Source organism: Hyperolius riggenbachi, chromosome 3 (genome assembly GCF_040937935.1).
Source record: "Hyperolius riggenbachi isolate aHypRig1 chromosome 3, aHypRig1.pri, whole genome shotgun sequence".
Taxonomy (NCBI): domain Eukaryota; kingdom Metazoa; phylum Chordata; class Amphibia; order Anura; family Hyperoliidae; genus Hyperolius; species Hyperolius riggenbachi.
In genome coordinates, this window is record NC_090648.1 from 146,451,613 (window position 1) to 146,464,173 (window position 12,561).

Consider the following 12,561-nt stretch of genomic DNA (forward strand, 5'->3'; position numbering starts at 1 on the left):
ATAGTCGAGAGGCAGGAAGAGATCTTGTCAATGGTGGAGGGGGAGAGATCGGGGGTGTGGAGATAGATTTGGGTATCATAGGCATATAGGTGGTATTTGGAGCCCAGGGAGGAGATGACTTTGCCAATGGAGGAGGTATAAATTAAGAACAGTAGGGGCCGAGAACAGAGCCCTGGAGGACTCCGACTGAAAGGGGTGGGAGATGAGGAGGAACTATTGAAAGAGGTTGTGAAGAGGTGATGATCAGAGAGGTATGAGGAGATCCAGGCCAGGGCACTGTCACAAATCCCTAAGGACTGTGGGGATTGAAGGAAGAGGGGATGGTCAGCTCTATCAATTGCTAAGGAAAGGTCAAGGAGTAGCAGGATGGAGTGGTTGCCTTCAGCTTTGGCAAGGGCAAGGTCATTTTCTACCTTTACAAGAGCTGTTTCTGTTGAGTTCACAGGATGGAATCCAGATTGTAGGGGGTCGAGTAGGGAGTTGGTGCTGAGTTAGTTGCGTGATGCATCTGTGGACCAGGCGTTCGTACATGTTGTGGACATTGGCAAAGATTATCTTTGCTTTTGACCATATTTTTATCTGCCTAAACAACCAGTTATTTCAAGAATACTAGATGAGTAGTGACCTAGTCTACTGCAATCACTTGATTGAAACGGGGCTCCTGCTCTGTGAATCTATTTAACCCTTTCCAATCCTATATTAAACTATGTCCGGCATTAGCACTTTCCAGTATAAACCCATTATCAGACATAGTGTGAGCACTCCTTAAAATTTATACCACTGATCGCCACAAGGTATTTCACCAATATGGATAACCAATATGGATAACCAAGCTCTCGCCTATGCAAATCCAAATGGCATCCTTCCATGGACAGAACCTGTATGGACCCACCGTCGATGTACACCCAGAAGCATCATAATCTCACATTCCCTGCATGGATGTTAATCGGTTGAGCTAGGATTGCTGATGGAATTGCAGTAGTAACAGGTATCCCTAGTATTTGTTCAATCTGATTGGTGTATCTGTACTATTTGGACAATCGTTACCTGGACTGCTCATGCGGTTTACGGGTCTATAGGTAATGTCCAGCTCTCTTCCCTCAAAGTGCTGTGGTTGTGTAGATACTTGCCCTGCCAGAACATATACAACTATCACTGGTGTCCACGAATGATGTACAACATGTTCCTCTCTGAGCAATGTCCATCTCATGTGCAGTATGACATGACACAGAGTTAGCCATTTGGCTCACAAACTCATGGCTTCCCCTTTCCTGTTAGGAAGCTGCATGTTGTCCGACTCATCCACGGTTTCCCTTCTCCTCATGTGGGTCCATGTGTGCCGGGCTATCGAGGTCTTGGCTCCTAGCGTCCTGGGTCATGTGAGCGGTCACTCTCTCTGCTGCCAGTCGTGCCTGCTGATGCGTTTTGCCCCACCTACTAAGGCTTTCTCAAAAGTGTGTGTCATAGTACTGTACAGGAATGTGGGGACATTACATTTGGAGATTCATTGGTGGCAACCATTTTGTATCACTTTTACCATAAGGTAAAATATCAGCTCAGGGTGAGGAACATGTAAATGTGCGTGGCGTTAATTCAACATTCTTTTGGCCGCTTTCAGGGGATCAGCATGGCCTTTTATCCTTGTGGTTAACAGGCATAAACTAGAATATATATACTGATAACTAGAATAATATACTGATCATGTACAGGTGCCTTTTTTTGCTCCTATTTTTAAACATGTGTTTTCTTAGCATTTCGCCTCACAACTACCACTTCCTACCAGGACCAGTTTTGGCTAATATTAGTGTTGGGCGAACACCTGGATGTTCGGGTTCGGGCCGAACAGGCCGAACATGGGCCAGATGTTCGGCATGTTCGGCCCGAACGCCGAACTCAATGGGAGTCAATGGGACCCCCGAACATGCCCATTTTGGGGGCCCTATGGGGTCGCAGGCATAAGGGGGGAGCATGCCCCGGTCGCGGGGGGGGTCGGAAATTCCCCCCACCCCCTCCGCTAGCGCTCCCCCCTCTGCCCGCTTCTCCATACAAAAAGTTTGAAACAAGTTCAATAGTACCTGGCTGGTGGCACTGGCTGGCAGTGGAGTGAGGAGGAGGAGGAGTCCGAGTAGCAGAGTGACGTTGAGGCCGGGCAGCGGGCGGTTCAGCGCTAGTACCCTTGTGGTACTTCCGCCCTTTCTCTGACCTCACGTCCTCTGCGTGATGACGCATACGAGGGTACGCGTGATGCGTACCCTCGTATGCAGAGGACGTGAGGTCAGAGAAAGGGCGGAAGTACCACAAGGGTACTAGCGCTGAACCGCCCGCTGCCCGGCCTCAACGTCACTCTGCTACTCGGACTCCTCCTCACTCCACTGCCAGCCAGTGCCACCAGCCAGGTACTATTGAACTTGTTTAAAACTTTTTGTATGGGGAAGCGGGCAGAGGGGGGAGCGCTAGCGGAGGGGGTGGGGGGAATTTCCGACCCCCCCCCGCGATCGGGGCATGCTCCCCCCTTATGCCTGCGACCCCATAGGGGGCATAGGGGGGCAGTATTCGGCCGAACAGGGCCCTGTTCGGCCGAACAGGGGCCCTGTTCGGCCATGTTCGGCCATGCATTCTGCAGTTCGGGCGAACCCCGAACAGTTTGGCCGAACACCACCAGGTGTTCGGCCGAACTCGAACATCACCCGAACAGGGTGATGTTCTGCAGAACCCGAACAGTGGCGAACACTGTTCGCCCAACACTAGCTAATATAACATTCGTGCTCTGCTATTGTTTGGACTTGCAGTTCAGAAGTAAGGCATTCATTGTCCAAGAGATGATTAGGCTCACCTGTTCCAATAGACTTAAATGGGAGTGCCCTTGAAATCTAGGTGAAATTAGTGTGTTCAGTTGGTGAAGGAAGAAAGGTTTTTGTGTTTTATGGAGGTCTTCCTTCTACAGACAATCTCAGCATTCAGTGCAGCATTACATAAAAGGGGTTACATTCAGAATTCAGCAAGCTTGTGGTAAAGTTCCTGAAAGCACTGTGTTACCACTGTATGTCTGATAGGTTATACAAGGATTAACTCACATTGACATTAGCGGTTGAGAAGCGGTCAAAGGAACTCCCATGTGAAAATGGCCTACGGAAATTACAACAAAACAACAAACATCTATGCAAGTTCTCATTAGTTGTCCTGTTATTCTGTTATTTCCTGTACTGTATTCAGTTTGTGCCAACAAATTACACAGCACAAAGTATGTAGAAGCGGTCACATCTGTCCTTGTTTTCAAAAAGGAGTGTCTCTACCACATGCTTGCACTAGGCTCAGCTGGGTTATGTGCAGATTAACCTACCGGTTGTAAGGAAACGCGGAAAAGCCGCCATCTCTCGAGGTGAGGCGGCTGTTTCCGCGTCCAGCATGGCGTCACAACGCGGAAAAAACGCCGCGTGCCGCATAGGCAGTGCGGCGGAATCCGCATCAGAGGCGGCCCCCGCACTAGATACATTGCATGACAGTACTGGTGTGGCTGGGACTGATAGTCCACCAAGATTCAGACTTACACGCGCGCGAGCAGAAAGGCAGAGTTTAAATAGCAGTTAGAAGGGTGTCGGCTGACCAGCTGGGTCAGCTGACAAATTCCACTGCTCTCATTGGACCAGCAATTAGGGAGGTCCTGGAAAGGTCCTAGAGTATATATACTGCTGGTTGTTCACTTGCTCTTTGTCTGGCGTGCGATCACATACGTGGGAGCACCCAGATCCGTAGTCAGATCCTGAAGTGTGCCGGGACCAGCTGGAGCTGTAATCCTACACTTAGCTAGATATTTGATAGCTAAAGTACTAGTTTGATTGTGATTATATGTTATGACTTTTGCCTGCCTCGACTATCCTCCTGAACTCTGACCTTGTACCTCGATATTTCTGATACTCTGTTGCCGAACCTCGGCTCGTTCCTAGACTCTGTTTCTGCCTCCTGATTTTGTACCCCGATATATCTGATACCCCGTTGCCGAACCCTGCCTGTACTTTGACTCCGCCTTTGCCTACTGTATTTGTACTTTATCTGTCCGTGTGTGTACGACCTGGCTTGTCTGACCTCGAGAACTGACCTCACGATTGGAGGCGGTTCCCAGTCCTGTTAGTGACACTTCTTCCTGAGTGTCACTCTCGGACTTTCCTTCCTACTGTCAGTCTGACTCCTCCCGTCTTGGAGAGCTCAGGTCTGCGGAAGGAATCCGTGCAGTTCTCCTTGCTGCACTGAGGCCTAGGCCTCCTAGTGTTACTGTTACACCAAAACACTACACTCTACTCAGGCGAACAGAGGTTAGTTTGTATATCGGATTATCGGTGAGACTGCAGATCACTTATAATCTGGTATATATCTGTATTTCCGGCGATACTGCAGATCACCGGTAATCAGATACTCTCTGCGCCCACCGATCGTTACAGAACGCCAGACCAAAAAAAATGCAAATGGACGCACACACTGACCGTCTGGGCGCACTTGCCACTTCGGTGGAAAACATCAACCAAGTGCTGGGTAGCCACAAGACTATGATTGATGTCCTATCAGGCTCTGTGCGAACCCTCCAGACGTCAGTTGATTCAGTGCGATCCCCTCCTAGTGCTGACATACGTATGCCCGTACCAGATAAATTTTCCGGCCACAAGTCTGACTTCCGGAATTTTCAGAGTAGAGTGTTATCGTACTTCGAGTTGAGACCCCGATCCTCGGGGACTGAGACCCAACGGGTCACCTTTATTAAAACTTTACTGACTGGTGACTCCCAGTCATGGGCATACAACCTGCCTCCTACCGATACTGCTCTGACCTCGGTAGAGGAATTCTTTAAGGCCATGGCCGTAATTTACGACGACCCTGATCTTGCGGCAACCTCTGAGCGGAAGCTCAAACTTTTGCGGCAAGACAGGGGTTCAGTCGAGGATTACGCGGCTGAATTTCGCAGATGGTCAGTCACGGCCAGATTTGATAATTTTGCCCTCATGGATTACTTCTTGTCTGGGTTGTCGGAGGAGGTCTCCGATTTAATGCTAACCTTGCCCGAGCCCAGGACAGTCGATGAGGCCATCACATCGGCCATTCGAGTCGACCGTCGATTACGCCATCAGAGGCAGATTCGGGGCAGTCACCGTGCCAGGGTAACATCATATGTGGCACCCTCCGCTGCACCCTTAGTAACGCCACCTCCGTCTGTCTCATCTCCTCCGGCCTTGCCTCCACCCGAACCAATGCAGATTGGTTGTTCGAAATTGACCCAGGTGGAGCGAAGGCGGAGAATGATGGATCAACTGCCCGAACAAGTCGGGGAACGAATTTGCCTAGGAGTAGTGGGGGGTGACACCCTAGGCACGCCACTTGCACCCCTTAAAGAAAAGAAATTGCTTCTCCCTTGTACAGTTACATGGGAGAAGAAATCTGTGGCCACTGAGGCTTTTATTGACTCAGGCTCAGCGGCCAATTTTATGAACTTTAAGTTTGCTCAGGAGTTGGGTATTCCGCTCACTCCTGTGACACCCCCCATTCAGGTCACGGCAGTAGACGATTCCCCTCTACAACGGAATCATGCTCTGTCACAGACCCCGGAGGTGAAGGTCACCATAGGGGCACTGCATGGGGAACAATTATCGTTTTTTGTATTGCACATGTCTACCTCAACTATTATCCTAGGCATGCCGTGGTTGCAACTTCATTCACCTCAAATAGACTGGGCCACGGGTCAGTTAACCACTTGGTCACCTCGTTGTTTTCAGCGGTGTTTGGGGAAGTTGACCTTGGGACAAACCAGATTTCAGGTGGAAGGGGTACCAGATCAGTATTCTGAATTTTCCGATGTGTTCTGTCCCAAGGCAGCTGATAAATTGCCCCCACATCGTCCTTTCGATTGTCCCATTGATCTCCGTTCAGGTTGTGTTCCCCCCCGGGGTCACTTGTACAATCTGTCAGGGCCCGAAAAATTGGCCATGCAGGAGTACATCCGTGAAAATTTGGCCAAGGGTTTCATTCGCCCGTCCCGGTCACCTGCTGGAGCAGGGTTCTTTTTTGTCAAAAAGAAAGACGGAGGCTTGCGACCCTGCATCGATTATCGCGGTCTCAACAAGATTACTATAAAGAATCGCTATCCGTTGCCACTGATAGATAATTTGTTCACTCAGGTTACTGACGCTAAGATTTTTTCTAAGCTAGATTTGCGGGGCGCGTACAATCTGATACGTATAAGAAGGGGCGATGAGTGGAAGACGGCCTTTAATACACCAGACGGGCATTATGAGTACCTGGTGATGCCCTTCGGGTTATGTAATGCTCCGGCCGTTTTTCAGGAACTCATTAACGAGGTATTCCGGGAGGTGTTGGGGAAATTTGTACTAGTTTATCTTGATGATATTCTTATCTTCTCCAACAACCTCACTGAACATAGAAACCATGTGAGGTTTGTGTTAAATCAGTTAAGGCAGAACTCGTTATACGCAAAGCTTGAGAAGTGCATTTTCGAAGTAACATCTGTTGCGTTCTTGGGGTACATAATTTCCACCACAGGCCTGTCTATGGATCCTGCCAAGGTCTCCGCTGTTCTGGAGTGGCCACAGCCGGTTGGGTTGAAATCCCTTCAGCGCTTTCTTGGCTTCGCCAACTACTATAGACGGTTTATAAAGGGGTACTCCACTGTCATTGCTCCCCTTACCTGCCTCACTAAGAAGGGGGCGGATACCACTCACTGGTCTCCTGAGGCTTTACATGCTTTTGCCACCCTGAAGGGCCTATTCTGTTCAGCACCCATCCTCAGACATGTGGATGCCTCTTTCCCATTCATTGTGGAGGTAGATGCCTCGGAGGTTGGGGTGGGGGATGTGCTGTCACAGCGGTCAGGCTTGCAGGGTAGAATGCACCCGTGTGCGTATTTCTCTCGCAGGTTCTCCCCTGCAGAGAGGAATTACGATATTGGAAACAGGGAGCTCTTGGCCATCAAATTGGCTTTCGAGGAATGGCGACACTGGTTAGAGGGAGCTGAACATACCATCACGGTTTACACCGATCACAAAAACCTAGAGTACATCGAGGGGGCTAAGAGGTTGAGCCCTCGCCAGGCTCGATGGTCGTTGTTCTTCTCCAGGTTTACTTTCATTATTACGTACACCCCAGGGAGCAAGAATGTTAAGGCGGATGCTCTATCCAGATGTTTTGAGTCAGAGACAGCACAGCCCTCCATTCCAGAGACCATTATTCCCCAGAAATTAATACTGGCAGCCACTGAAACTTGGGAGGATTGGAGGGAGACATTGGCTCCCTTTCAGCAAGACATTCCGGAAGGGAAGCCCGCAGGGGTCCTGTTTGTTCCTCTGCCTTTTCGCCTGCAGGTTCTTGAGATGTTTCATGCACATAAGAACGCAGGGCATCCTGGGGCATCCAGGACACAGGATTTGATAGCCAGATGCGCCTGGTGGCCTTCCTTGGCAGCGGATTGTAAGGAATACGTAAAAGAGTGTTTGATATGTGCCAAGAGTAAACCCTCCCGGCTGGCACCTGTCGGTACGTTGCAGCCTTTGCCCACCCCGAATGAGCCGTGGACCCACCTGTCCATGGATTTTGTGGGCGAGCTTCCCAGGTCTGAAGGTATGGCGGTCATTTGGGTGATAGTCGACCGTTTTAGTAAGATGGCCCACTTTGTGCCTTTGAAAGGACTCCCCTCGGCTCAGGAATTGGCCGAGTTGTTTATCACTCATGTCTTCCGTTTACATGGCATTCCCGAAGACATAGTTTCAGACAGGGGAGTCCAATTCGTCTCACGGTTTTGGAAAGCTTTTTGCCACCTCATGGGCATAAAGCTATCTTTTTCATCGGGCTATCACCCACAGACCAACGGCCAGACTGAGAGAATAAATCAGTCTTTAGAGCAATTTTTAAGGTGTTATGTGGCAGAGGCGCAGGACGATTGGGTCAGATTTCTGCCCTTCGCAGAATTTGCCCAGAATAATTTAAAAAATCCGTCCTCCGGATTCTCTCCCTTTCAGGTGGTGACGGGGAGATCACCCAAATTTTCCCCATTACCTATAGCCTCCACTCCTTTCCCAGCCCTGGAGGCCTGGCAAAAGTCATTGAAGGACCTTTGGGGGACGGTTAGAAGTAACCTGGAGAAGGCCTTTTTGAGTCAGAAGGGTCAAGCTGACAAAAGACGGTCGCTGGAGTGGAAGTTCCGACCAGGAGACTTGGTCTGGGTGTCCACACGTCACTTGACCCTAAGACAACCTTCGAATAAGCTTGGTCCCAGGTTTGTGGGTCCATTCCCGGTTGTCAGGAAAGTCAATGATGTTACTTACACCATTGATCTTCCCTCTAACATGCGGGGGGTGAGGTCTTTCCACGTGTCCCTTCTTAAGCCAGCAGTCCAGGTGGGTCCCACTCCTCCTCCTCCTGTCTTGGTAGATGCCCAACACGAATATGAGGTGGAGAAGATTCTAGATTCACGCTCTGTACAAAACTCGGTACAATACCTCGTGCACTGGAAAGGGTATGGCATTGAGGAGAGGCAATGGGTACCGGGGACGCGCATGCATGCAGACGAATTAAAAAGGGAGTTTCATGCCTTACACCCCGAGAAACCTGGTGGGAGTTGTCCGGAGTCCACTCCTCGGGGGGGGGGGTACTGTAAGGAAACGCGGAAAAGCCGCCATCTCTCGAGGTGAGGCGGCTGTTTCCGCGTCCAGCATGGCGTCACAACGCGGAAAAAACGCCGCGTGCCGCATAGACAGTGCGGCGGAATCCGCATCAGAGGCGGCCCCCGCACTAGATACATTGCATGACAGTACTGGTGTGGCTGGGACTGATAGTCCACCAAGATTCAGACTTACACGCGCGCGAGCAGAGAGGCAGAGTTTAAATAGCAGTTAGAAGGGTGTCGGCTGACCAGCTGGGTCAGCTGACAAATTCCACTGCTCTCATTGGACCAGCAATTAGGGAGGTCCTGGAAAGGTCCTAGAGTATATATACTGCTGGTTGTTCACTTGCTCTTTGTCTGGCGTGCGATCACATACGTGGGAGCACCCAGATCCGTAGTCAGATCCTGAAGTGTGCCGGGACCAGCTGGAGCTGTAATCCTACACTTAGCTAGATATTTGATAGCTAAAGTACTAGTTTGATTGTGATTATATGTTATGACTTTTGCCTGCCTCGACTATCCTCCTGAACTCTGACCTTGTACCTCGATATTTCTGATACTCTGTTGCCGAACCTCGGCTCGTTCCTAGACTCTGTTTCTGCCTCCTGATTTTGTACCCCGATATATCTGATACCCCGTTGCCGAACCCTGCCTGTACTTTGACTCCGCCTTTGCCTACTGTATTTGTACTTTATCTGTCCGTGTGTGTACGACCTGGCTTGTCTGACCTCGAGAACCAACCTCACGATTGGAGGCGGTTCCCAGTCCTGTTAGTGACACTTCTTCCTGAGTGTCACTCTCGGACTTTCCTTCCTACTGTCAGTCTGACTCCTCCCGTCTTGGAGAGCTCAGGTCTGCGGAAGGAATCCGTGCAGTTCTCCTTGCTGCACTGAGGCCTAGGCCTCCTAGTGTTACTGTTACACCAAAACACTACACTCTACTCAGGCGAACAGAGGTTAGTTTGTATATCGGATTATCGGTGAGACTGCAGATCACTTATAATCTGGTATATATCTGTATTTCCGGCGATACTGCAGATCACCGGTAATCAGATACTCTCTGCGCCCACCGATCGTTACACCGGTGTGTTTTCTATCAAGTGGAAGGAAGCTGCAGTACCCGAAGGACACTAAGAAAAAAATATTTACATTAAATAAAAGATTGGCTTTACAGAATTAAACTCCAGTTTCATAAACCATGCCTATTTTCCAATAATTTTTTTCTTGTTTTCTTCTGTGTGCCCTATATAGTGATTGCAGGTCGTAGCCAGATCCTGTCATTTCCCTGGTCCTGCTTGACTGGGATCTCTTGCATTTGCATATATTTAAATTTCTCTGAATCTCCCCATTGGTCCAGAGGAATGGATGCATGACACCAAATATAAAGAACAACAGTGACCAAGGATTGAGCGTCATCCCAATAAGTAACTTATACCCCCTTCCCCACAAGAAATATTTACCTTTTTTTGAATAGATCATCAGGGGAGTCTGTATGGCTGATATTGTGGTGAAACCCCTCCCACAGTGTGATGTCAGGACCTAGGTCTTGTTGCATTGTGGGGAATAACGATTGTTTCCAACTATCAAACAACTAGTATCTCCCTCTGTGCATATGTATATCTATAAGAAAACCTAACCTTTTAGCCTGTCGCAGTATGTGTTGTGGTTGTAGATATTGGCATTTGGTGCTGTCTGTTCTTTTTTCATGTCTTCCAGTAGTAAAGATGAGGGTGTGCAGGCTGATTGTGGACCAAACAATATGAAAAAAAATACATGGCGAATATCAATCATTTCTCATATCTCTCTTCTATTTTGTAACTCCTCACTTGGCAATGTATTGATTTAACTTTTTTCCCCTTTTCGCTAAAGTTCCTCTTTAAGTAACACTAGGTAGAAAATTCACTGCCAAGAATCTGACCAAAGAGGACAGCGAGGGGTGTACTGCAGTCAAGACAGCAGAAATATAGAAGATGGAGGGTTAGGGATGGGGAGAGCTATGCGTTTTTTCCTCCTCACAGTAGATTTAGCAGTTAATGGATCTTTCTGTATTGTGTTATTCACACAAAGTTATGTGTACTCTTTCTACAGGCCAAGATATGGAGGACGATATTGCATAGGAGAGAGGAAGAGATACCGTGTCTGTAATGCTGCGCCGTGTCAGCAGGGCGTCCCATCTTTCCGCCAGATGCAATGCTCTCAGTTTGATTCTGTTCCTTACAAAGGGAAGTTTCATCGCTGGAGTCCAGTGTTCTTGGGCAGTAAGTACAGCAAAAATACTACTATTTTCAATAGTAAAATATCAGTAAATGATATTTTACTATAGCTAAACCTAACCACACAGAACCCTTCCCCCTGATGCCTAACCCGAACCCGCCCCCACCGGTACAAACACCCTTCCTGACGCCTAACACTAACTTACTCCTGCCCCCCCTGTGCACAAACACCCTTCCTGACGGCTAACCCTAACTGACTCCTGCCCCCCCTGTGCACAAACACCCTTCCTGACGGCTAACCCTAACTGACTCCTGCCCCCCCGTGCACAAACACCCTTCCTGACGCCTAATTCGAACACCCCCCTTCGCACAAACACCCTTCCTGATGTCTAACCGCACCCCCCCACACACACAAACACCCTCTTCTAACGCCTAACCCTAACGCTCCATGCCGCACAAACATCCTTCCTGACGCCTAACCCTAATGCCTCCTGCGGTACACACACCCTGCCTAATCCTAACCACCCTCACCCCCGCAGAAACACCCTTTTTGATGCCTAACCCTAACGCTCCATGCCGCACAAACAACCTTCCTAACGCCTAACCCTAATCCCCCTGCTGTTCAAATACCCTGCCTAATCCTATCTCAGTGATGATGCAGAGCATGCCACATTACTGTTTATCAAAGAGATTTGCCTCTTCTACCTGCATTGATGTTTAATGTCACTTTTTGGTTTTGGGCAGTTAATCCATGTGAGCTTCACTGCCAGTCACTTGCAGAGAACTTTGCGGAGAAGCTACGAGACGCAGTGATTGATGGGACCCCATGTTATGAGGGAAACACGACCCGGGATATGTGTATCAATGGCATCTGTAAGGTATGTTATATACGGTGCAATATGCAGTTCACATTAAGGCTGGTTGCACACTACAGTGGTGCGATCATCCAGGATGATTGCACCACAATGGCGTAAGAAAGTTGCACTGCACTCTATAGATGTGACTGTTGACTGTGTGACTGTTAACATACAAAAAAAAATTAGAATGGAACTTTCAGTTTATTTCTGGGAATCGCAGGGTAATACGGTGCAGCTTCTGCGTTACGCTGCGGCGCTCTGAGCTCTTCCACCACATCGTACTGCACGCCAGGTAAATGCCACTGAGACGAGCTGCAGGGGAGAGTACCGGGGAAGCCTACATTTCCTCTGCTACTGACTGTGTCTGTTTAATGTGCTGTTGTTGGATAGTCAGTTGTTAATTGTCTGCTTAAAGAACCACTCCAGTGAAACCAAGAGGTTCTGGACTAGTCCATCTCCTCATGGGGGATTATCAAGGTTTCCTTTGATTTCAAAAGCATTCTCTGAAAGGCAGTTGCTAAGACTAACTGCCAAAACAGTGTGCAAGTGAGTAGGGAGGCTGGCTCGTATCTACTGTTTTGACACTTAAACTGCCATTCAGGAAATGCTTCAAAAACAAAGAAAACCCCGAGAATCCTCCATGAGGAGATGGACTAGTTTTAAACCTGTCGGGTTTGTCAGATTTTAACTGCTTACTTTTTTCGCTGGGGTGGACATTTAAAAGAACTATACCATTTATGTATAACTTATTGATTATAAATATAATGATAGTACATAGGGCAACACACACTGGGGCAGATTCACTAATGCCATTAAAATATTCCTGGGTGGAA

The 12,561-nt window shown here is 48.7% G+C and overlaps 1 protein-coding gene and 1 long non-coding RNA gene across 2 annotated transcripts in view; one reads left to right on the forward strand and one right to left on the reverse strand.

The window, feature by feature from the left end:
- ADAMTS7 (ADAM metallopeptidase with thrombospondin type 1 motif 7) overlaps nt 1–12,561 on the forward strand; it is a 160,947-nt gene that overhangs the window by 105,224 nt on the left and 43,162 nt on the right. Inside the window, exons 12-13 of the mRNA XM_068275075.1 lie at nt 10,747–10,916; nt 11,616–11,749. Coding sequence (XP_068131176.1) covers nt 10,747–10,916; nt 11,616–11,749 — 304 coding nt within the window. The remainder of the gene's footprint in view (nt 1–10,746; nt 10,917–11,615; nt 11,750–12,561) is intronic.
- Nucleotides 1–12,561, reverse strand: part of LOC137563077 (uncharacterized) — a 38,624-nt gene that overhangs the window by 22,265 nt on the left and 3,798 nt on the right. The gene's annotated exons all lie outside the window — the stretch shown is intronic.